Source organism: Acomys minous (assembly GCF_964271855.1).
Source record: "Acomys minous genome assembly, chromosome: 19".
NCBI classification, from domain to species: domain Eukaryota; kingdom Metazoa; phylum Chordata; class Mammalia; order Rodentia; family Muridae; genus Acomys; species Acomys minous.
This window is the reverse complement of record NC_140499.1, coordinates 41,073,916-41,100,425: the sequence shown is the minus strand read 5'-3', so window position 1 is coordinate 41,100,425 and position 26,510 is coordinate 41,073,916. Positions and strand designations below refer to the sequence as shown.

Genomic DNA, 26,510 nt, shown 5'->3' with positions numbered 1-26,510 from the left:
TTCATGAATTGAAAGGGAAGGGTTGTGTATGAGTGTGACCAGCAGAAATACACTGATGCATGCATGAGATTCTCAAAGACGACAGGATACTTAACGCTAAGAGAACGGTCCCACAGAAGCTCAGGGGTGCCATGGAGCCAGGCTGTGACTCTCTCCTCGGCCTCAAAACTGCCCGTCACATATCTGTCTGTCTGTCTGCTTTTTAAATAACCGTTCTTCCCTGTGGCTTATCTGCTTCCTACCTCTTCCTGTGACTGGCTAAACTGCTGCAGCAGCTGTGTTTGGGCCAGCATGACTCTTTCCAGTTCGTCAGACTTCTGTTTCATTTCCTTCTTCAAGTCTTCGGAAACTGAGTCACCGCGGCCAGTTTCCTTCTCCAGGCGACACTCAAATTCTGCAACCAGATTCTTCAGGTCTTCGATTTCTTTTTTCTTTGACTCAGACTCTTCAGTGTGTCGCACGTGGGATTCATGGAGTTTTTCCTGGAGAGAGGCCACTTCCAGCCTCAGGTCTTTTGTAGCATCTGCGATTAACTCAGCTATCTGTAAGATAAATCTCACATTAGTTTACAGGCAACTGTTTCTAGGGAACCACAGAGATCTTGCTGTCGTTAAGAAGTGTCTTCTGATAAACCAGTGTGTTTTTCTACAAAGTGAAAGCAAATACTATGACATATGGAGGCCTTCTGATATTTTTAAAGTCAATACAGACTTTCATTTATTTATTTTCCTAAACTGGTATCCTATTAATTACTTGGGTACCCTTAGAAATATTTAAATCTCTGTGAATGTATCGAGCTGACAAAGGTAACTCAAGTTTCCACAAACAGATGGGAGAGGGCTTGGATGAACTCAAGGACCTCCAAGTGCCTGCCTGATGTCTGGAGACACAGTTGTATTCCACATCAAAACAGCAAGTTTGCCTATGACATATTTTTTTCTTTCTTATATATTTTATAGATGTACCCCCCAGGCATTAGCTCTGTCTTCTAAAGCAGTATTCCTCCACTTCTTGTGATTACAGAGATTGTGTACTGTTCTATATGTAATGATAATGGAGTGCTGGTAAATGTTTAAAACTATTCCCTGCTCTTTCCTCTCCTCTCCTCTCCTCTTCTCTCTCCCTCCCTCCCTCTTTCCCTCTATCCTTCCCTCTGTCTCTCAGGTCAAACTTGTTTCAGTAGTGAACACCTTTGTCACTGCTGCTAACCAGCCCCCACTGAGGACTGAGCTGGGAGGAGACATGCATTGTAGGTTCTGGAAAGCCAGGTTTGGCTACAGAGCACTGACAGACAATCCAACCACTGTGACTGAAAAAGTACGGATTCAACTTGAGAGACCTGCACTGAGTGATAAGCAGCCACCACGGATGTCATCATGGCAGTTCTAGATAGAGAAACCCCAGAACACAGTGCAAATGTGCCACTTTTCACCTTATACAAGAGCATGAGGCAACAACTCAGGGGACCTTGTGCCCAAGTGCACAGTCTTCAGAAGGATGAAAGATATCTTTCTCCTTAAAAAACAGAAAGTTGAGCTTAGTGTCTCATGCCAGAAATTCCAGCCAGGTCAAGAGAATCACTGTGAGCTTATGGCCAGCCATGGCTTCATGGTGAGTGCTGGACCAGTGGGAACTACTCCTGTCTTAAGATCAAAACCAAAACCAAACTAAACAACAGCAGGCAAATAGCAGAAGGACAGAAGAGCAGGCGTGCAGAAGCACTTCTAAAGTCCCCTACTTCCGCTCCAGAGGGAAAACAGGCGTGGAGACTCTGGAAAAGCCACAGGCATTAGTTCCCAGAGCACTGTAGACAGTATGCAGCTAAAATTTTTTCAAATGTTCAATTTACATAAAGAATAACTTCTGGAAGAAATCTGTTTACTATGGGTCATTTCAGAAATTAATATTTTGCTATTTTCAAATAATCCTGAAGAAAGAAGAGGGTCACTGGTCGGTCTGAGCAATGGCTTCCCTCCCCCAGGCAGAGATGACAAGGAAACATAGCAAGCTGCCCTGTTGACAAGAGCTTCACAGAGCCGCAAATGTATTTGGAGTTTTAAAATGGGAGTCCACAGTTAAAAATCAAATTTCACCTATGAAATTTGAATTTAGACCTCGCAAGTAACGGTATTAATTTGTTTGCATTCCTCTGCCCATGAAATTCTGAGTTACTCAGAGCAGCTGCAGTCGTGAGGGGAGGGAGGAAGGAAAGGGCCAGGAGCTCAGTGAGGAAACCCGGCCACGCCAGGCCAGACCATCAGAGGAGGAGGCACCAAGCTCCCAGCACATGCTTGCTTGTTTTTAATAGGAATTCACTTTTAAAAACTCCAAATTCAAAGATAAAATCATTAAAAATTTAAAGGCAGAAGCACCTGCAAACATTCTAGTAGGGCCGGGTGCTGCTTCATGAGTTATGTATTCTGGTCCTCCTGTCCACTGTCAGCTCCGCAGAGGCGGAACTGCCCGTCTTCACACAAACACAGGGGCCCTCAGGCTGTTTGGTACTTAACACAGATTTTTTTTTCCCCCTTAGATTCACTTAGGTGTCTGGGTGTTTTGCCTGCATAATATCCGTACACCATGTGCATGCCTAAGGATAAGAAGAGCGGGTCAGTCCCTATGGCACTGGAGTTACAGGGGTTGTGAGCCACCATGTAGGTGTTTGAACTTGAACCTCAGTCCTCTGCTAGAATAAACATGCTGAATGCAGAACTACCTCTCTAGCCCCTAACATGGATTTAAAAAAAGATTTCAAAGAATTAAAAATTATATTTTAGTGACACTTATGTACATGTGTGTGTGTGCACACATGTGTGCACGCATGTGTGTCCAGGTACATGTATGTAATGGTGTATATGTGGAGGTCAGAAGATATCATATAGGAATTGGTTCCCTACTTCCACCTGTGGGCCCGAGGGACTGAATTCATGTTTTGAATAGTTTCAAACACTCTTACCTGCTGATCCATCCAGCAACCCTAACATGGATTCTTAGTGAGTTTTTTCAAAATATGTTTCAGACTGAATTTTGAGGCATTCTCTTGCCTGCTGCCTCTCCCTCCCTCCCTTCCCCCCTCTCCTTTCTTCCCACTCTACATTTAACTCCTATAAAGGCAGGAATAACTTGCCTGGCTTGGTAGTATACATGTATAATCCCAACCCTTGGGAGACTGAGGCAGGAGGCTGTCTCCTGAGTAAACCCACCAACCAACCAACAAAGCAGGGGTACATCAGCAAATTCTTTGCTTTTATAGTATCTTATAGTATTTTTCTTTATCTGAAAATGCTTAGAATTAAAAATATCTTCATTTAAAGAAGGTTAAACTCTAGGAAGGAGTTTTTAAATTTAAATTTATTTTCTAAAGTTTCTTCACTTTATATCCCAATCATAGCCCCCTCCCTCCTCTCCTCCTGGTCCCACCCTCCCTCCCTCTTCCTCCCTATGTCCTTCCTTTAGTTGGCAGAGAGGGCAATCCCTTCTCCTCTATCAACTGACCCCAGCCTAGCAAGTCTCATCAGGACTGCCTGCATCCTCTTCCTCTGTGGTCTGGTAAGGTACCCTGCCAGGGGGAAATGATCAAAGAACAGGCAACAGCCCATGCAGGGAGAGCCCCTGCTCCCCTTACTGGGGGACCCCTATGAAAACCGAGCTTCCTATTGGCTACATCTGAGCAAGGAGGCTAGGCCCTCTTGACTCATGGTCCTTGTTTGGTGCATCAGTCTCTGCCGTCTGCCCGGGGGCCCAGATTTCTAGGAAGGAAAATTTTAATTGTGTAAAATACTTTTTAAACTTTCATACTGGACCCTTTAGCTATGGTAGTTATTAGTCATGCGGTGTAGTCAATTTTAAAGGTAAGTTGATATCAGTAGAAAACAAATCTATATAGAGCTTGGCAGTGTGTTTTTGTAATTTATCTCCAGCATCCTTTCTCAAAAACAGGCAAACCAAGTCTCTGTGAGCAGAGCAAAGGTGTGGTGACCTGAGTTATAGAAAGGAAGGCACGCCTGAGGGCAGCACACGGTGTGTTTCATTAAACATGGCACAGAGCAGGCTGACAGACCTTCATCCGCAAGCCCTCTTGTTCTTGCTGATACTTCCGAATTAATTCCTGGTGTTTTTCTTTTTCAATGTCAAGTTCCAGTTTAGCTTCTTCCTTAAAGAGCAGAGCTTGCTCCTGGAACTCAATGAGGTGCTGGGCTCTTTCCTTGGCCAACTCAGCTTCAATCTGGAAAACAGCAAGTTAAATCACACAAAGCCATTTTACCTGGAAATAAGTACATTCAGCATATTCTCCCACTGTAATTTTAAAAATTGCCCAACATGAGGTTTCCAATTAAAGTATTTTAAAATTTCTACTATTAAAAATGTTAACTTAGAAGTTATCCCCTCAAAGTTGACCTTGGGCCAAATATTCTAGTAAATAAAACTGAAGATTTAGTAAAGATGACAGTTTTTAGAACTACTAAGAGTTGAGTCATTTATAGTTAAAATGACTAAATGCTTACTCATTTACATAACTAACTTGGGCCTCATCAAGAGCCTGGAAAACCAAAACAAACAAAAACAAAACACCCTCCACCCCCATATTTAGATTAGACTCTGTTCAGCTGAAAAAAGAACAAATGCTCAAGTTAGAAGTGACTGTCTCCACAGGCGGTCACAGTGGGATATGGAGGCACACACACACACACACACACACACACACACACACACACACACACACACACACACAGGCATGCACAGGCTGACATTTTAAATGTTCGTGAGGCCACAAGAATGGCAGGAAAACAGATAGTGCTGCCCACATCCACAAGTAGACAGAATCACAGTGCTGCAAGGGACTTTAGAAGCCCCTGGCTCAGACACTCATGCCTTTGTGAACTGTGGAAAAACAAATAAGGACTTTAGCTTGAGATGGGACCGACACTTGCTAGCTGTGTGATCTTAAGTTTATGACCATGAGCTCTCTGGGTGGGGTCATAATCAGTTCCTCTGCGGGCCTTCCTGAGAATTAAATGAGGCAGAGCATCCGTGTAAGGCTGTAGCATGGGCAAGAACTCAACAGCCGGTGGAGATCACCTCCATGTGCCAGCCCTGCAGTCTCTACCACAGAACTGACACAGAAAGGCGCTCCGAGGTGCCTCACACTCACCAATCCATAACTCACTCCATCCCCGGCAGGAGTTTCCATTTCTAAGCATTAAGCAGTTTTTCCTGTAGTTGAGCCAACATTTCCCTCAGTGTGGCTTTTTAACTATTGGCTCTGGCTCTGCCTACTAGAGCAAGAGACAAGAAACCTGTGAGTAACAGAGTCACTCAGCGCAGACTTCATCCTCTGAGATCAGAGATGAGATCCCAGCAGCAGATCAGCCCCAGGTCTACACTGTGACATGCTCAGATCATAAATTCTTTGGGGTATGGTGAAGGTCAGGTAAACTGGCCAGAGATTGTCACCTGACTGTTTCTGACTGTGATTCTGGTTAGTTAGGGAAGGAAGAGGTCAACCTGATTTCTCAAGTGACCCCTGAAGCTGAGATACCAGGACACAGAAAGTTTGTTAACAAAGTTTACGGGAAGTCCTTTATATGAAATAATGTGAGTTAAGAGACTAGCCCCAGGGTCAGCAGGATTTATTGCCTGGAGGACAGAATTGACAAAGTGTAGACACAACAAGAGGAGATATTCTGGCTGTCAGAATACATGTCTACATTGGGGAAAGGTTACTAGTGACCTTGAAGGGACACTCCAGAACTGTTCAGAGGAAAGAACATCCTTCTCAAGATCAGACGATCATGAATGCCTGCCTCCTGCCTCTAGGTAGACAAGTCGTAGGTAAGCTGCGTGGTGTGGGAGGCGTGATGGCCCTGAAGCCCATTTCTCCCTCCCCTTTCCCTGTGTCTGGATGCTGCACATCTCCCCAGCTAATCCCCACTCTCCACATGCAACAAAAGATGTCTTCAGCCCATTTCACAGCGCCTCTCTTTCCACTACTCTGATTCTCCTAACAAAGGCCATTTTGGCCTTTCCCCAGCCCATGCTGTGCATGGCTCCGCGCTCTTCACAAAGGATGGACTATTTTATTCTCTTGGTGGTTTCTCAATGTATCAAAAAAAAAAAAAAAATCAACTCCTCACATGAACTTTCTTGGATTTTTAATTAATTAATTAACACCCTAATCATAGCCCCCCCCTCTTCCCTCACTCCTCCTCCCCTACTCCTCAGAAAAGGTAGCCCAACCCCCACCCCAGCTCCTCAAGTCCCATCAGGACTGAGTGTATCCTCTTCCCTTGTGGTCTGGCTAGGGAGCCCAGCCAGGGGGAGTGATCAAAAAGCAGGCAACAGAGTCCCCTGCTCAACTTACTAGGGGACCCACATGAAGCCTGAGCTGCTCGTTGGCTATATCTATGTAGAGGACCTAGGGCAGGTCCATGCATGCAGGACCTCTGGGCCCTGGCTAGTTGACTCTGGTAGGCTTCTTGTGGAGCTCCTGTCACCTCCAGTCCTCCTATCCTTCCCCCAATGTTGCAGTTATTCGTATCCGGTCGGCCTACAAAGCAAATAACTGACACAGGGAGACTGAAACTTTAAAAGTGCCAGCACTTTGCCGGGCAGAGTCTAAACTGATTCTAATCTACTCGTAAACTAAACAAACTACTCTAAACCTTATAACATAAATATATTCCAAGCACTTGCCACTATGACCCATGGGCCGGTCCTTGTCAAGTCTCCACCGTCCATCGAACTTTCTCCTCCCTTCCAGGAAGTCCCGCCTTCCACTTCCTGTCCTGCCCAGCTGATTGGCTAAACAGCGCTTTATTGATGGTTGATACATCCACTCAGCATTCCTCCACACCCCAACTCTTCCACAAGACTCCCTGTTCTCTGTCCAATGTTTGGCTTTCAGTCTCAGCATCTGCTGGGTGTAGCCTCTCAGAGGACAGATATGCTAGGCTCCTGTCTGCAAGCACAGCAGAGTGTCATTGTTAATACTGTCAGGGAGTTGCTCTCTCCCTTGGTGTGGGTCTCAGGTTAGGCCAGGCATTGGTTGGCTATTCCTCCAATCTTTGCTCTATCTTTATCCCTGCACACCATGTAGGCAAGGTAAATTTTAGGTCAAAGTTTTTGTGGGTGGGTTGGTGCTCCCCTCCTTCCACTAGGAGACCTATCTAGTTAGAGGGTGGCCTCTTCAGTCTCCGTGATCCCTGCTACTAGGTGTCTCAGCTAGAGTCACCTCCATATCCTTCCAGGAGCCTACAGGTCTGAGGCTTGTATCAGAGATGCCACCACCCACTGTTTCTCTTCTCTCTGTAAGCCCTCTGTCCTCCCACCCTGCTCTCCTACGTCTGATCCCCACCCTCATTTCCCTCAGCACCTCCTCTCCTATCCTGTTCCCTCTCTTCAACCACTTCTGCTGTCTATTGAATGAGATTCAAGCATCCTCCCTTGGGCCTTCCTTGTTCCTTACCTTCTTTGGGTCTGTGCACTGTAGTGTGGTGATCCTGTACTACATGGCTGATACTCACTTATGAGTGAGTATACACCATGTGTGTCTTTCTGGATCTGGGTTACCTCATTCAAGGCGACCTTCTCTAGTACCATCAATCGGCCTGCAAATTTCATGATTTCAATAGCTGAGTAGTATTCCATTCTGTAAATGTACCATGGTTTCTTTATCCATTCATCTGGGTCGTTTCCAGTCTCTGGTTATTATGAATAAAGCGGTTATGAATATAGTTGAACGAATAACCTTGTTGTATGCTGGAGCATCTTTTGGGTATATGCCCAAAAGTGGTATAGCTGGGTCTTGAGGTATATGTATTCCCAATTTTCGGTGAAATTGTTAAATTGATCTCCAAAGTAGTTGTACAAGTTTGGACTCCCACCAGCAATGAAGGAGTGTTCCCCTTTCTCCACATCCTTGTCACTTGAGTTTTTTATCATAGCCACACTGACAGATGTAAAAAGGAATTTCCTGTGACTGGTGACATCTAGCATTTCTTTAAGTGCTTCTCAGTCATTCAAGATTCTTAGTTAGCTCTGTACCCCCATTTTTAAAATTGGATTTGTTGGTGCTTAAAACTTCTTGAGTTCTTTATGTATTTTAGATATTAGCCCTGTGTCAGATGTAGGGTTGATGAAGATCTTTTCCCAATGTGGAGGCTGCTGGTTTCTTCTGTTGATAGTGTGCTCTGCCTTACAGAAGCTTTTCAGTTTCATGAGGTCTCATTTATTAATTGTTGATCTTAGAGCTGAGCTGTTGGTGTTCTGTTCAGGAAGTTGTCTGCTGTGCTAATGAATCCAAGGCTGATTCCCACTTTCTTTTCTAATAGATTTAGTGTTTCTGGCTTTATGTTGAGGTCTTTGATCCACTTGGACTTGAGTTTTGTGCAGGGTGATAAATATGGACTTACTTGCATTGTATTTTACAAGTAGACATCCAGTTAGACCAGCACCATTTGTTTAAGATGCTTTCTTTTTTCCATTGTATGGTTTTGGTTTCTTTGTCAAACATCAAGTGTCTGTAGGTTAGTGGATTTATTTCTGGGTCTTCAATTCTATTCCATTGATCAACCAGTCTGTTTCTATGCTAATACCATACAGTTTTGTTATTATTGCTCTGTAGTACAGCTTAAAATCAGAAATGAAGAAGCCTCCACAAGTTCTTTTTTTGTGTGTGTAGGATTATTTTAGCTATTCTGGTTTTTTTTAAAATATGAAGTTTAGAATTGTTCTTTCAAGGTTTATAAAGAATTGTGTTGGTATTTTCATGGCAACTGCACTGAATCTGCAGAATGCTTTTGTAAGATGGCCATTTTTATTATGTTAATCATACTGATCCATGAGCAAGGGAGATCTTTTCATCTTCTGATATCTTTTTCAATTTCTTTCTTCATAGACATAAAGCTTTTTTTCATATAAGTCTTTCATTTTCTTGGTTAGAGGTACACCAAGATACTTTATCTTATTTGCAGCTATTGTGAAGGGTGCACTTTCCATTATTTCTTTCTCAGCCTACTTGTCATTTGTATACAGAAGGGCTACTGATTTTTTGGAATTAATTTTGTATCCAGCCACTTTGCTGACGGTATTTACCAGCTGTAGGAGTTCTCTAGCAGTATACTTATCCTGAGTGAGGTATCCCAGACCCAGAAAGAACAATATGCTATGTATTCACTTACTTATGGATAATAGCTGCTAAGTTACCAAAAGAAGCTTTAGATCCCATGATTGGGTTACATATAATTATGTTGGCCAATGGGAACCCCCAAACAACTCAGGCTATTCCAAAGCCTACAGATTGCTTTTCACTTTGCTCCTCAGCAAAGCCCTACTGCTGACGATAACAGCTATACAACTCATTGAACCTGGAGAAATCAAGCTGGTGCCTACCTAGAGCCGTCACTCCTACATTCTAGCATCTTTGGTACAGGAAGGCACTCTGCACACTACCAAAAGAGAAATGTGAACACGAACCCTGCTATAAAACCTTTAGAATGACAATGATGTCCTGCCTGTAAGATATGCTAGTACAACGATGGCCAAAGCTTGTGGGAGTAATCAACTGTTGTAGTTTGTGTTCTGTTGCTGTGAGAGACACCATGGCCATGGCAACTCTTATAAAGGAAAACATTTCATTGGAGCTTGCTTATAGTTTCAGAGGCTTAGTCTATTTTGTTGTCATGGTAGGAAGGCAACATGCAAGCAAGCACGGCTCTGGAAAAGTAGATTGAGAATTCGACATCTGGATTGGCAGGCAGCAAGATGAAAGAGAGCCACTGGGTCTGGTTTGGGCTTTGAAACTCCAGAGCCCGTCTTCACTGACTCCCTTCCTCCAACACCTACTCTAATAAGGCCACACTTCTTCATTCTTTCAAGCAATCGAACTCTCTGCTGACCGTGCATTCAAATATAAGAACCTGTGGGAGCCATTCTTATTCGAACCACCAACTAATAAATGATCTGATTGAAGGCCATTCCACGAGTTAGAACTCATATCCAACACTGACACTAGGTAGTCCAGGGACCTGGGGCAAAACCAAACAACGCTGATCAATTGAAAGGAAAAAAAAAAATGTAGTGATAAAAATTTCTCCTAATGCTAAATTCATAGATCATTGCCTTGCTCAGCCGTCGGAGAAGTTATTTCTGTAGCATATGGGAACAAATTTTACAGAGGCCCTTGGGACACTGAGCCTTAATGGGATTTATCAAACCCCTCCCCACAGAGCTCAGGGAACCTTGAGGAAGATGAGGTAGGAAGAGTGTAAGAGCCAGAGGGTATGGAGAACACCAGGAAATTAAGGCCCCTGAATCAATTTAATCAAAGTACATATGAACTCACAGAGACTGAGAGAGCATGCACAGGGCCTGCACCAGGGCCTTTGCATAGGTTATGGCTTCCAGCTTCGTGTTTTTATAGGATTCCTGAGTATGCGAACTAGTGGGTCTCTGATTTTTGTGTCTCTCTTGAACTCCTTTCCTTCTGTTTATTTTGTCCGATTCCAAAGTGTTTGTTTTTGTTATATATATATATATATATATATATATATATATATATATATATATATATATATATATATTTTAAAATGAGAGACAGAAAGGGAGTGGATCTGAAAGGGAGGTGGAGAAGACCTGGGAGGAGTATAAGGAAGGGAAACTGTAAACAGTATATACTATGTAAGAAAATGTATAAAAGGAAGGAATTCTTATTTTTTAATTATGTATATGTGTCTGTGTGTAGGGTTGTATATGTAAGCACAGGTGTCTGCAGAGGCCAGAGATATCAGATACCCTGGAGCTAGAGATACAGATGGTTGTGAGCACCCCATCATTGGTGCTGGGACCTGGACTTGGGTCCTCTACCAGAGCGGTATATACTCTTAACCTCTTTACATTTCTTCAGCCTCCTGATTGCTTTAAGAAATAAAGAAAGAAAGCAAAAAAGAAATAAGCAAACAAAGAAAGAAACAAAGAAAAGGAAGGAGAAAAGGAAGAAAAAAGGAAAGAAGGAAGAAAGAAGAAAAAGAAAATTTTAAAAATTTCACTTTTTTTTTGAGAACTGGATCACAATGTCCTTTGGTGTGCTTGCTTCCTTGTGCTTGGGATCTGTTGAGCCTTGTAAATCTATTTTGATTTAATTAATCATGTTTCACCATTGTTTATCCAGATACTTCTGTCTCCCTTCTCTTCTCTGATCTTCAGGAATTCTAGCTGCATATATCGAGCCACGTGAGGTTATCTCTCAGCTCCCTCACTAATGGTCTACTTTTCACTTTTTGAGACTGTAAAGGAAAATCTTGTTTTACTTGAAAAGCTTTTCTTTCTATTTACTGTGTTTTTGGGTACACTGGACTTTTCTTGTGGGATGTCCAATTTTTTATTAGTCCAATGTACTCTGGTCTGAACTGCAGTTTTCAATTTACATCTTGTTTATAGCTTGCTTGACTAAACATGATGAAAATTTTCTTTGCCTCTTGGACATATGGCAAGCACTTATGTCAACTGTCTTAATGTTCTTATTTTCTAAGCTAAACATCTGTGTCTTTCTGAGTCATTTTAAGTATTTATTTTTATTTTATGGGTATGAGTGTTGGGTCTGCACGCCTGCCTGTGCATCATGCATGTTGTAGTGCCCATAGAGGCCAGGACAGGGCACCAAGATTCCAAAGTACTAGAGTTACAGACAGTTGTGAGCTACCATGCAGGTGATGGTAACTGAACCTGGCTCCTCTGGGAGACTGGGTCAACTCTCAGGCTGCTCTGGTCAGTTTTCAGTCATTGAGTTCTATTCTTCTAGTTCTTTTTGTGTATGGCCATTATGGGTTAGACACTGGGCACTGGGAGTTTTTTCCTGGGCAGGTGCTTGTGCTTCACTTCTGTCTGTCTTCCAGAGTCTAGATATGTTAATATTTCTGTGAATGTGTGGGGTATCTATTCCGGGATACAGTGGAATGTCAGCTTCTTTAGATCTTCCTTTTGCCATGTCAGGATCAAAGCATCACTTAGTCTAGGGCTAACAATGCCCAATGATGGAATGCCAACTATGGACAGCCTCTGGGTGTATTGCAGGTTTTCTAGTCTGGTGAAAACAGGCTAACACCTGGCTGTATGTGAGTGTTGGATCTTCTCTTTACTTCTCGAAGATTCCCCTTTGCTGGCTAGCGTTTCCCAACATGTACTTCCCTAGATCACCCGCGTTTCTCCTCTTTAGACCACTCTTCTGCAAATACTGCCTTGAGAACTGTTGCTACTTTGATCCTCATGGACTTCTCAGTTCAAAGAAGATGCCAAGCTCAGCCTGTTTCCTACTCGCCTGTGTCACCACTTAGAGATTGTCAAGGGACTAAGCTACCACAGCCACAGGTCTGTCACTGTTAGTCAGATGTCTGGAAACCACTGTTTTCAGTATTTGTTTGTTTTCCTCCCAGGGTTTTATTTGTTCTGATGGAAGATAACTCTGGTGGTTGCTACTGTACCCTGGAGAAATACAGAAGTCTTGGACTCTGATGCTGGAGAATGCAGGTAATGTCAGTCAGCTCATTTCCTTGCTCTACCATGTTGATATACTTGAACAATGATGTCATAAAACTTAAACTTATACAAATTATACTTATAAAAAGTATTCAGCACAAAGCCTAGTATACAGTAAAGATTTTAATACAGTGGACTGTTTCATTATTTGGATTACTGGTTTGTATCAGACATTTCTTGCAGGTGATTCTAGATCTAAAATGTTTAGATTTTATGAATTTAATCATTAAAGTTACATAGAATAATTTAAAAAATTAAAATATTTCCTCAATATTTTAGTCATATGTTTATGGCAATTAAAAATGACTATCGATTCATCTACCTATCACTTCATCCCTGTCAAACTATGTATTTTGTGTGCTGGTCTTCTTCCTTCATTGGTAGCATATTACAACACATTAGGAACCATCAGGACATTTGAACTGTCTGCTGAAGAAAAGAGTGAGTTTTCTGTGTTCCTTCTAATTTGGAATTTATTGTTTCTTTTTTGTTGGTTTGTTTGTTGAGAAGGGTCTCGCTATGTAATACTGGCTGGCCTGGAGCTCTTCTGTGTAGACCATGCTGGCCTCAAATTCATAGAGATTCTCCTATTTTTGACTCCCCAGTGTTGGGATTAATGACTTGGGCCACCAGCCTGGCAAATTTGGAATTTACTATTTCTTGACGTGAAGTTTACTTCTCTGCATTTCACTGTCAATCTGGTTATTCTAGGCAGGAAATAGGGTGTTGTTTGTTTTCAAAAGGTCTCTGCTCTAAAAATGAGGTCATTAGTACACTTCCAAAATGTTTCTAGACTGTAATATGTTAATGATAATCTAAGAAAATATTTGGTTGGAATTTGTCTGCTATACTAAAAAGTAAGTGTCAACAAGTGATATAAATTGGTTATATAATTATTCAGGCTGCAAGATGATTTTTTCATCACAAAATTTTAAATGAACAGTAACAATATTGTGCATTTGGAACCAATTTTAAAGGTTCATCGTGCCCATTAATTTGCTTTCTTTGTACCCAAGCAATACTTAAAATAAACAAAAATTCATGACAATTAGTAAACAGTTATTTTTAAATGTGCCCTCTTTGTTGCATAGCAACTATTGATCCTATTATGTGTTTTTCACATACTCTAAAATAATTAAGCACAGGCACAAATTGCGATCTACTTTTTAAAAAATGTTAAAAGCATTTAAGTTATTAAATTTATTCTAATTTGTGCATTATATATTTGTAAAGAGAACATTTCATTCCTACGCAAAGGCACAGTGACCCAAGAAAAAGATGACAATGTCACATTAGTGATTCTCCTTCTCAGGAGAGGACTTTCAGGGGACTTTTTATTCATAGTCTTAATAGCTAACACAGTCAAGACATTCTTATTATCTTCTGGCTTTACAGGTCTGATCATGATTAACTGCTGGTAAAACAGTAACATTTATTAAGAAGGGATGTCCTCTCAACATATGAGAAATCTATTTATACTATAGGAAATCAAACACATGCCAGAGGACATCTGAAAGATCAGTGTAAAGTATGAGAGAGATAGCAAGTAGCACTTAGGAACTCTCACAATATTACCCAGGATCCTTTTCACCACCAGGCTAACTTTGTATGAAACAAGAATATTGGATATTTTTGTTTGCTTGTTTTTTTCCAAACAGGGTTTCTCTGTGTAGCCTTCCTTGGCTGTCCTGGACTCACTTTGTAGACTAGGAAACTCATAGAGATCTGCCTGCCTCTGCCTCCCTGAGTGCTGGGATTACAGGTATGTGCCATGAATTTTTTAATGTCAGATGCTAGCACTAGCTTGATCTCTGAGCAGGACTAGAATGAGCCACAAAGACCCTCTTCCAGTGGTATGTACCTAAGACCCCAGTGGAATGTGAGTGTGGAGAGCTTCTCAGGGAAGGCAGAAGCATTCAGCCCATCCATTAATGTACGTGGAAGACCTTTGGGGTTGGAAAAAATGACTGGCATAACTCTATCCTCATTAACTCTACCTATGGTAGAGTCAAAATATGGGACATTTAGAGAATTTCATAATAAATATCCACACAAACTGCTCTCCAAAAGGCTGCTTTCATCTCAAGTCTCATGGCCATGAAAGATTACTTTTCCAGGCCTTCACCACAGCACCGAAACTATTCTACCCTCTGAGCTTTAAAGGACAAGGCTCTTGCTTATGACTGTTTGATTGACAGTTCAGGGGGTGCTGGGATGGAAGCCAGGGCCTTACACACACAGGGAAGATCAGCTTCTTGAGTAGTAACACATTCACATGGTAAGGATTGGGGGGAATGAAAAGAGCAGACAATCCAATTAACTAGACCAAGATTCATCAGCAATTATAAGTGGGAGCTTTACACAAGAAAGAAAAGACCTACTATCCAAGCAAGTCTGGAGCATTCACAGCAACTTCAGCCTCGGGTCTCAGATCTTATTCCCACCTATGTGCAACTATATGTAACAGCGGTTGTCTTCTCCGCACAGGGTCTCTTCCATGCAGGCTGGCCTCAAGTCGTATTTTCCTGACCCGGCCTTAGCTGGGTGTGGTAACACCATAACCACTTGGTCACGTTATAGTCATAAACTGACTATCTAAGGACAAGGGAGAAGGTATAGATATTCGTAACAGGATAGTACTGGTTGAAGCTGTCTAAACTAGAAATGGAAATGACAAATTTAGACTCTAGCAGAGCCATTAACAGAGGCAGCAGCTTGAAGATGGCTGAGGTTACAGGCAATAGGATCGAATCCCCAAGAAGAATCTGATAGTAGGTGAACAAATTATGAGGAGCCACACCACCTGCGTTTCAGTAGGATGCTCCAGTTACGGAGAAAATGTAAACTGTAGGAAAACACTGGGCTAGGGCCTGTAGTTCATAGGCCGTGCTCTGACTACCATGTTCATGGCCTTGGGTTCCAAACCCAGCAATAGCCCAAGTTCGTTCCAGCAAATGATAAGACTGAGAGAGAAGGCCAGGGAGGAAGGCTTAGGCTCAGTGTGCAGGGTGGTCCCATGGGCCAGTGAGGAGTACTGAAGTTTGTGTTAGGGAGAGCCTAATCATCAGACCCTTGTGAGTAGGGCTGTGCATGCTGAGGAAGTAGGGACTAAAAGCGTAAAAATCGTGACTTTGTTATTTAGATGTATTTACGTCATTCATTGTTGAAACCTTGAAAAATATAGCAAAGTCCAAAGACCACAGTATATCTTTTTCATACTCTGAGAGTGAATAGTTCTTAGTTGTAGAAAGAGAAATATTTGTTCATTTAACCCTACCAGAGTAAAATGGTCAAAATTTCATAATTAATCATTTAAAATCATTTCTCTTAAAAGTGAAGAAGTGAGAATTATTGGCATGTCTATGCTTTAACAAATGTGATCAAATACAGATTCTGAGACTCTCTGGGAAAAAAGTAAATATTTAGAGATTAAAATTATGTTTTTGTGTATACGAACCAAGGAATAGCCTAACATTACCAGATTTCAAAATCTAGTTTTTATTTTTTCCTTTTCCTTCCTACCATATTGTCTAATCTTTTGGAAAATACATATTATTTTAAGGATATTTGGAGTCGGAAAATCCAGGTGGAATCAAAAGTATTCACAGAAACAAAGAAATCTATGTGGAGTAGTCTTCTGGCAGACGGATACAATGTACAGTGCTGGAAAGCAGGTAGGACACATGCTGCGGGGAGCTGGCCTTACCTCCTCCCTCCAGCTATCCTCGCTCAGCAGCTTCTGCCTCAGGGTTTCCTGCAACTGCTCGACGGTTTTCTGATGAGAAACCAGCATCAGCTCCCTGAAAACCACAAACCCAACAGATGAGTCGGGACTCAGCCCTCATGACCCCCCAAAGTTGCAACTCCTGTCTCGGGGGATGTTCTTCCACAGTGTAATATGTGTGTTCTCTTTAATACCATGGGCACTGCTTGAATTGAAACCCCAGTCATCATTGTAACTTCCCTTGCTCTATCCGTTCAAGAGCACACGGCTAGAAGACAAGCCTCAACAACAAAAAACAAGAAAGAAACCATCAAATCAACAAAATAAAACAAACAAACAAACAAACAAAAACCCTGGAGGACTGAGGAGATGCTTTGTGGGTAAAGTGCTTGCCATACAAGCGTGAGGTTGTGAGTTCGGAGCCCCAGAGCCCACATGGAGCCAGGCATGGTGGCCTGCATCTGCAACATCAGAGCTCCTACAGCATGATGGGAAGCAGAAACACAAGAATCCAGAAGCTCTGGACCCTGCTAGCCTGGTGTACTCAGTGGTGAACAGAAGGTGCTGCCTCAAACGAGGTAGAAGGTGAGGGTTGGTGTCCCCCTCCCTTCACCTGGCTACAGGAGTGGCAGCTTCAGACTCTGTATTCCCCCACCCCCAGCCCCTCAACCCCTCACCTGGGCTGCTAGGAATCTCAGCTAGGGTCACCCCATATACTCTGGGGAGGCTCCCCTGTCCCAGAGATGCTCACCACCGATTTCTGTTCTCTTTCCAGGTCCTCTCCTCTTTCCCTCCTCCCCCATTCTCCCTGATCCTCACCCGCCGCCCATCACTCCCCCCACCCCCTCCCCCACACAGTTACCTCCTTCCATCCACTTTAAATGTCTAATTTATTTCCCACCCCATGGGAAAGAGCCAACCGCTGACCCTATTAATGATACTCTGTTGTGCTCACAGACTAGAGCCTAACAAAACTGTCTTCTGAGAGGCTTCATCCAGCAGTTGATGGAAAGAGATGTGGAAGAGTGGGAGGAAAGACTGAGGGAGCCAGAGGAGTCAAGGACACCGCAAGAAGACCATAGAGAGTAAACTAACCTGGGCCCCTGGGGGCTCACAGAGACTGAACCTCCAACCAAAGAGCTTGCATGGGTTGCACCTAGATTGGCCTACACATGACACTTACTACACAGAAGCAACAGCCGCACAGCATGGTCACCATGTGGGTCCCCTAACAATGGAGATAAGAGCTAGCTCTGACTCTGTGGCCTGCCTTCAGGTCCCTTCTCTCTACCTGGGCTGCCTTGAGGGGCCTCGGTGGGAGAGAATGCACTTAGTCCTGCTGTGGGCTGCTACCCCTTTCTTTTGTTTTTTAAATTTATTTAATCATTTTACAGCCTGATCCCTGCCCCCTTCCTTCTCTCCTCTCAATCCTCCCCCTCTGAGGAGAAGGAAAGGGGAGAAGGGGGGAGGAGAACATGAGGAGGAGGACTGGGAGGAGAGGGGGAGGGAGCAAGGATCAGGCTGTAAAGTGATTAGTGTGTGTGTGTGTATATATTTATTTATATTGATATATATATTATACACACACACACACACACACACACACACACACACATCTGGTGGTGCACAACTGCCCCTAGCTCCAGCTCCATGACATCCACTGTCTGTCTCTGCTCCCAAGTGTGCCTGTAAGTTGCCTGTACACACACCCTCCCTACCTATGTACATATAAGAAAGATGTTTAAAACTCAGATGTGGCCAGATGTGGCAGCGTGCCTGTTTAATCCCAGCAGAGGCAGATGGATTTTTTGTGAGGTTGAGGCCAGCCTTGTTTACACAGCAAGTTCCAGGACACCCAGCATTACATAGTGAGTCCATAACTTAAAAAAAAAACAAAACAAACCAGAGATGAAAAGCCACATTACAGTGGATAACACAGAAATGGAAACTTTTCTGAAGTCATACACTTTACCAAAGCTGAACCATAAAGTAGAAGAAAACCGAAGAGAAAAATAACAAGTAATAAAACTGAATCTGTGATTTAAAAAAGAATCTCCCATCAAAGAAAAGCCTAGCACAAGACAACTGCATGCTGAATTCTACCAAACATTTAAACAAGAACTGGTGTCAGCTTTTCTTAAACTAGTCCACAAAATTGAATATGAGAGAATCTCTCCAAACACAGGCAATGTTGCCAGCCTTATCCTGTTGTTACCCCAACTACACAACAACATCTCAGTTCTAATAGCTTAATATCCCTGATGAACATAGATGAAAAAAAATCCTCAACAAAATATTAGCAAAAATCAAAAAGATTATTATCATTACCCATAATAGTTAAACACATGTAAATCAATAATCAAAAGAAGCCAAACCATCAAAATGAAGGACAAAAGCTATTTGATCACCTCAATTCATTAAAAATGCCTTTGACAAAATTCAACACTCAATACAGAACAAGCTGGGTATAGAAGGAACATACGTCTTCAAGACAATAAAAGCAAACAGAAGAAGCTATATCTGATCTTGTGCTGCATAGGAAAAGCTGAAAGCAATCTCTCATAATATTCCGAGCAAGACCATCAGCTGTATTCAACACAGTGCTGAAAGCCCCAGGCAGCGCAATCAAGCAAAGGAAAGAGATGTAGGCATCTGAACTGGAAAAGAGAATGACGAATTGTCGCTATTTGCAGATGACATGGTCTTATTTAGAGAAAAACTCAGACTCCACCAAACACCAATAAAGGTTAACATTACAAATTTAGCAAAGTCTCAGGATATAAAATGTAAAAATTAATGTTGTTAAATACCAATGGCAAATTATGTAAAATTGAAACCAAGAAAGTCATCCCCTTTTTCAGAAACTATAAAAAATAAAATGCACTGTAGTACATCTAACCAAAAGGGTAAACGATCTCTACAATGAAATTATATAAAATGGAATTTAAAATTTAAAGAGAATATACATATACTCTATGTTTATAGAGAAACAATACTGTTGAAATGTACATATTGCCAGAAGTGTCTGTAGTCATTGTAATACCTACCAAAGACATTCTTCAGAGATCCAGGGAAAACAGTCCTAAAAGTTCTCTAGGGCTACATACATGTGTACTTGCGTGCGCGCGCACACACACACACACACACACACACACCTACAAAAGTATTAATAGACAAAATGGTGTTTAGCAAAGGGAAAGAGGTAAAGGAATTATGTTAAATTTTTAAAATAAACTGCAAAGTTGTAATAATCAAACAGCATAAAATTGACAGGGACAAATACAACCACCACTGGAACAGAACAGGGAATGTGACATGCGAGGGACAGAGGACAGCCACTTCAATAAAATAATGGTTGGAAAGTTGAGTAGACAGTAGATCCCTTAACTGACCAAGTGCAAAATCTAACTAAAAATGAATTAAAGGCTCAAAGGTAAGATCTGGAAAATGAAGCTACTAAAAGAAAATACAGAGGAAACTAGGACATCTGAACAGGCAAGGTTTTTGGACATGACCTAAAAATCACAGTAAACCAAAGCAAACCTTGACAAATGGGATTATGACAGAGCAAAACACTTGTGCAGAGCAAAGGAAGCAGCCGTCGTCAGGCCGAAGAAGCTGCCTGCATCCTGGGACGCCGTACTGGGACGACACACATCTGATAATTCTTCAACTAGGAGCGAAAGCCTGATACAAAATAGCAGCAAACATTTCTGAAAAGAAGACAAGCAAATGCCTCAGCAGGCAAGTGCTAATCCCCAAGAAGTGCGAATCAAAGCTCCCAGTAAGAACAGCTATTACTAAGCGAGAAATGCTGGTGATGAAGAGAAAAGGGAGCCCTTTTTTACTGTTGTTGGGAATGTAAATTAACGTAGCCATTTTGGAAAACAAGATAGAATGTCCTTAAAAAACTAAAAGTAGAACTACCATATGGTCCAGCAATCTCACTGCTGGGTATACATCCAAAGCTGGGGGGTGGGGGGCAGGAATCAATATGTCTGCAGTCCTACGTGCAGTGCCGCAATCGCCAAGAAATGGAAAGAGGCTAGTACCCTTAATGTGAACAGAGACAGTTTGGTAAAACACAACGGGCTACTTACTATGTGGCAATTACAAAGAATGAACTCCTGCCACTTGTGAGCACGTGGTTAGAACTGGAGATCATTGTGCTGAGTGAAATAAGCCAGGAACAGAAAGACAAGCGAATGCTGCACGGGCTCACTCATACGTGCATTACCAAGAGTTGATCTCACAAAGTTTAGGGATAATATCGTGGTTACCGGAGGTGGGAGAGGCTGGAAGTAGGGCTCCTCTAACATGGCCTTAAGTTCAGTTAGGAAGCCGTTAGGTGCTGCCAACACACAAGCATCACTTCTGTACTTTTAGGAATACCACCGTGCTGGTGTCTGCTATGGTTCGGAAAGGCCATAGCTGGGTGGGACTATGACCATTTTCCTCCCTTAGAAGCTCGCACTTCACCTTCTGGTACTGTAAGACTGTTGCTCAGGGAGGAAGCTTTCGGGCCAGTTCCAGGCCTATGTCCACAGTGCATGGTGTCTTCAACAAGCTTCTCAAGAGGCAAGCAGGCCCAACAACAACAGCCTATACTGATTTGGGGACTCTCTTGGACTCTCCCGGCCAACATCTTGAACAAGATTTCTCATGACTGCTACTGGTGCAGGGTGTTGTTGTTGTTAGATATTGACAATCTATGGCTCTTGGGAGGAGTATTATCACCCAAGGGGGCTACCTTTACTTAAACTACATATATATGCATTTGCATATATGTATCTTATGTGACTTTAGGTAAATATAAAACAATGATTCCTTATATTTTTCAAGCACCTTAAAGCATTATTTATCCCTCTTGCCTCCCTTTCTGCTTCCAGTCTATTAAACCAGTATAATTCCTAGCTTTGTGTCATTTATCCTAATGCCCACAGGGAAATGTGACTCTTACTTACTCCTTGTCAAAGAAGCTTCTTTCTGAAGCAGAAGGAGCTCATTACAGAAAACCACAACTGGTCAGACATGCAGTAAATGACTGACTGTGGGTGAACCAGCCATAACAGATACATCTACAGCATAACTCCAGCACTAAAGGTGCAGGGAACCTCTCAGAAGGCAGACAGACTGTAAGAGCCAGTGGACCAAGGAGTAACTTCTAGCTATCACGGGGACGCCATATCCACAAATCTAAACAGTGTGGCTGCCTAAATGGAATTTGAATAAGTCCAGCATACATTGACAACCCATTATAGATGGGAGCGACCTCCAAAGGCCCCACTCTTTCATGAAGAGCTACAAGCACTTAACAACTGCTGAGAGAGGGAGAGTTAGCTTTCCCTAGGGCTAGTCCTCTAAATCATTGTCCAGGCAATGCTGAACAGACCCAAGTTTTATTTACATATTTATATGCATATGGGATAAGAATGGTTAAAGAGAAGGAGGCTAGGAATTTGGGAGGGAGAGGGGACACAGGGTGGGATAGGAAGACAGAAAGGGTGAATGATGTGATTATATTTTAATTAAAATTTTTGCAGACTTCAGCAGCAAGTTCTCCATAGACTATTTCCTCAGTGTACCACACATTTCCCCTCCTTTCTAATGCCAAAGGCCCAGTTTCTTTTTCAAATGCTTTTAGGTCAACATTCTGAAATTTGTAAGAATTTAAATCTTTAAATTTCTTTTTAAAAGGAAATGAGATTGATAGTGGTGGTTTGAAAAAATAGCCCCCATGGATCCATAGGGAGTGGCACTACCGGGAGGTGTGGCCTTGTTGGAGGAAGTGTGTCACTGGGGAGGGGAGCAAGTTTGAGGTCTTATATATGGTTAAGCTAGGCCTAGTGTGGCAGTCTCCTTCTGCTGCCCGGGGGTTAAGATGTCCTTCTCTAGAACTATAATCTGCCTGCACACCACCATGACTCCCACCATCATGATAATGGACTAAACCTCCGAAACTGTCATTAAATGTTTTCTTTTATAGAATTGGCTGTGGTCGTGGTGTCTCTTCACAGCAATAGAAACCCTCACTAAGACAGCAGTTGGTACCAAGAGTTGAGTATTGCTGTGATAGGCTTGACCTATTTTGAGGAATGTGGACTCTGGGACTTTGAATTAGAAAAGCAGTTGAACACTTTTAAGTGTGGCCCAATAGCCCATAATGGCAGGACCATGGAAGACAATGGTGCTGGGGGTTATGTGAACTGTGGGGGCCTGGCTCTAGAGGTTTCAGAGAAGAATATTTGCATGTGGCCCAGAGACCATTCTGATAATATTTTGGCTAGTAATGGGGCTGCTTTTTGCCCTCTTCTGAAAAAATCTGCCTGAGGCTAACTCGGTTGACAGAGGAAATCTCAAAACAGCCTAGTATTGGCTTTGTCATGTGGTTATTAGTGTTCACTTTCATGATGATTTATAAAGAAAAGGAGAAACCTGAAGAAGGAAAATACAAAATGGAGAAATAGGGCAACCAAGAAATGGAATGTAGCTCAATCCTTGTTCAAGGAGATAAACAGATTAAACAAAAGCCTGGTGTGACATAGAATAAAGAGAGTAGTGACATCAGGGCAAGACCACACCCAGCTGTGGGAAAGATTAAGCTTTGTCACAGGTGGAACTTGGTCTACATACCAAGTTCCAGGACAGCCAAGCTTATGTCCTGCAGTCAACAGGGATGAAAGAAGTTGGAGATCTGAAGAGTGTTTTGACATCAGACACTCTTGATGCAGAGTTTGGAGTTTGCCCAGCTGGTTTTTGATCTTGCTTTGGTCCAGTATTTCCTTAGTATGTTCCTTTTTGGAAACTGTAATGTATATCCTGTGCTGGAAGTATGTGGTTTGCTTTTCATTTTGATTTTACAGGGGATTACAGTTAAGAGGCTGCCATGAGTCTCAGAAGAGACTTTGAGCTTTGGACTCTTTAAGGGAGCTGATACTGTGGTAGACGATGGGGACTTTTGAAGTTGGGCTAAATGCATCTTGCATTGTGATATGGCTACAAGTCTATGGGTGCCAGGGAGAGGGGGTATGGCCTTATTGAAGTAGCTCTGGATTGGTTGGAGTGTGTCACTAGGGGTGAGCTTTGAGGTCTCAGAAGCTGAGAGCCAGTGGCCAACTCTCACTCTCTTCCTCCTGCTGCTCTAGATGTAGAACTCTCAGCTCCTTCTCCAGCACCATGTCTGCCCGCATGCCGCCAAGCTTCCCGCCATGACGTTAATGGACTAAACCTCTGAACGGTAAGGCGGTACCAATTAAATGTTTTCTTAAGAGTTGTCATGGTGATGGAGTCTCTTCACAGCATCTAAAACCCTAACCAAGACAATAGGTCAACTAAACATGTGCTAGTGTCTTGGAGCCTCAACTCCAACTTAGTCTCAGGCCCTGCCAGCTCCCTGCACTCTGCATCTTCACCCACTGCTGCCATCCTCTGCTTCAGGTGGGAGCAGGGCTTGTATGTAGATACCACACCAGTCCGAGCCTATTCTTATACTCTGATAGTGCTGTGTCTGAGCAAGTGTGACATTAAATAAAAACAAAGCCACCATAACAGGTTGAAGAGCAGCCTGTTACAGGAAAAACCTTGCAGTTTATGAATGAAAGGGTCTACATTTTTATTTTGTACTATGCCATGAAACCATGAAAGTTATGTAGCAGGCTGGAAAATAGTATGTATAGGTTAATATTACCTGTATAAAGTAACTTTGATTATGTGCAATTAGAGGGACTAACAAAAAACTCCAGCAAACTGGGAAAAATACAGGCTGTGTCAAGAGGATATCAGCTCTTGTGGGCTTTGCTCTTTTTATTGTTTGAAATGAATTCAAGATATTAATTTTAGACTTCATTAAATATGTATGATAGAATCTCAACAATAACAACTAAAATAATAAAAATGGAATAGATTGCTAGTGAAAAAAAGTGCCAAGAAAATACATAAGACTCTAATAATTCTTCCCCCAAAAGCCTATAATGAGAGAAAAAAAAAAAAAAAAGAAAAAAAAGAAAAGAGAGAGTGAATAGAAAGATTAAAATAATAATAACAAATAGTGGCAAAAGGAGAGAGAAAGCAATACAAATAAACTTAACAAGCAACTGTAGTGCTGTGTTCTTCATACAAAATGCCCTAAAACAAGGCGGGTAAAGATGGAGATGAAATGTGTGGAAAACACTTAATAGCTACATATTCCAGGGTTACCAGGAATAGACTTTTAGAGCTAAAGCCATTATTTGGGGGGCTGAAATGCTGATGGGCTAATTTTACTATGAGTGTCTTAAACTTAGATGCAGCAACTTGAAATATCTCCAAAATAAAGAAATTGACATCGCTGTAAAAGGAAACTGCCAAATCCACACTACTGTAGTCAAAGTTAACGTGGCTCCTTTAGTTACAAAAACTTCATTCCAGCGTCCCTACAGGTACTATGGAAACACACACTGCACATTGTAGACCCTGCAGGAATTGTAACGCACACGGGAGGGCCGATGGAGAGAATGTGGTAAGGAGAGAAGACTGACTGCAAACAGGAAGGCTGACTTGAGGTTAGTATGCAGAACCCTTGTATGCAAGTTGTGGAAAAACACATAATTATTTCCTAGTTCATATGAAGTTGTGTACATATTAGGCCAGAAAATAAATGTCATCATATTTTTAAAAATCGTAAGCAACCATTTTACTATGACCTGCACTATCTAGTATCATAGGCTATTAGGCACTTAAAGATGGCTAGTCCAAATGGAGATGTGCTGTGTGACACTGAAGATTCAAACCCATAATCTGAAGTATCTACAATAACTTTTAAACATTATAAAAAATATAGAAAAATTAAAAAACACACACACACACACACACTAAAACTAACCAGACCTACCCAAAGACTATACACCTTAATTAGCTTTTTTACTGTTGGAGCTGCCGTTGGGAACAGAAGCAGGTGAGTGTCACATTGGATTTTATACTGTCACTGAATAACATATTTTTATGTACTTCCCTTCCATCAAAAGTTAAAAACCTATGACAGAGTTATAACTAGAAAAACAATTAGCTTTATATCCTCTTTCATAACTTGTGTTCATTGTGTGCGAAAGATTGCACATTTAATTGATGATGTGTGTTATTAAATTTTATTTCATCCAATTATTTTATGCTATTAACATTGTAACTTTTTAAAAGTATACATCTTAATTATATTCCTTATAAGATACAGCCTACATTCTGTAATCAAATATTCTGTAAGCAAATACCAGTTATAAAATATAAATAAGATATCACCATGTACTTGCAAAAATTTAAATGTTTCTGAATAAGCTATAGATCAAACTAAAAATCATAATTAGTATTTAGATATCCTTAGAACTAAGCAACAATGGAACTTCTGCATATTAAAACTTATGAGAGAAAGCTGATGCAGACTGGATAAATGGTGGTGTCCCTCAGGCTACAATACAGACTGGCAAACGATGGTCCTTTACATACTGGCCATGAGTCTCTGGGACTGAACACTGAACACAAAGAAGAAAGCACAGAACGATGCACACAGTATGAGTTTGGGGTGTGCACCTGGCATCAGACCCAGGGTTTCCCGTATGCTCAGCAAGTGCTAGCCCCCAGCAGTATCCCTAGCTCCAGAACCTAATTCTATGAAGATAAATCATGTGTAAAGTCTAATACTTTTAGGACTAGAAACACAACTGATAAAAAATTACAGAGAATCTGGGGTATAACAGGCTTCTAGGTTTGAAGATGTTCTTTATCAATTTTTTGAGGGTGTTTCTTTTTATCCTAATTTGTTGAGAAGCAAAACTTCAGGTTGAAGATTACCACAGCAGAAGGGAAAACTAGATGGGGCTGGGGAGAAACCCAGGGGCTTCAAGGCTGGCGGGAGGTTCTCTGTCCTGAGCTCAGTGGTTGGTGACGATGTCCACTGGGCCGGACTTCTTAATACTTAATGAGCCTTCTACATATCTATTAGTTCCTGCAGCTGTTTAAAGTCCAGAGAACTAAGAAAGAAGGTCGCCTTTGGTTGTGAGGCAGGCGCGTGCTCTGCTTGTCTTCTTTAGGCTGGAGCGGAGAAAGTAAGGCAGAATGACCAGGCTCTGGGTGACGAGGTGAGGCAGCCGTAAACACATAGGTCATGGTGTTCCTCCGGGACATTTCTCTGCTGCAGGCTCATCTTCTAATTTGATGTAGGTGCTGGCAACTCCTAAATTTTATCTGCAGCTCAGATAAATTCAAGTATGACTCATGTACCCAGCTT

General features: G+C 42.0%; 1 protein-coding gene and 1 long non-coding RNA gene across 10 annotated transcripts in view; one reads left to right on the top strand and one right to left on the bottom strand.

Annotated features, from left to right (window-relative positions):
• Positions 1-26,510, bottom strand: part of LEKR1 (leucine, glutamate and lysine rich 1) — a 158,542-nt gene that overhangs the window by 19,433 nt on the left and 112,599 nt on the right. For all 5 annotated transcript variants that reach the window (XM_084768792.1, XM_084768793.1, XM_084768796.1 and 2 more), the window contains 3 exons: positions 16,238-16,331; positions 4,061-4,225; positions 243-542 (listed from right to left, as the gene is read on the bottom strand). In XM_084768792.1, the coding sequence (XP_084624918.1) occupies positions 243-542; positions 4,061-4,225; positions 16,238-16,331 (559 nt within the window). The remainder of the gene's footprint in view (positions 1-242; positions 543-4,060; positions 4,226-16,237; positions 16,332-26,510) is intronic.
• The window catches only part of LOC311590022, a 30,262-nt gene continuing 26,533 nt past the window's right edge, over positions 22,782-26,510 (top strand). For all 5 annotated transcript variants that reach the window (XR_014776725.1, XR_014776726.1, XR_014776727.1 and 2 more), the window contains exons 1-3: positions 22,782-23,041; positions 23,401-23,492; positions 24,662-24,795. This is a non-coding gene — a long non-coding RNA (uncharacterized lncRNA). The remainder of the gene's footprint in view (positions 23,042-23,400; positions 23,493-24,661; positions 24,796-26,510) is intronic.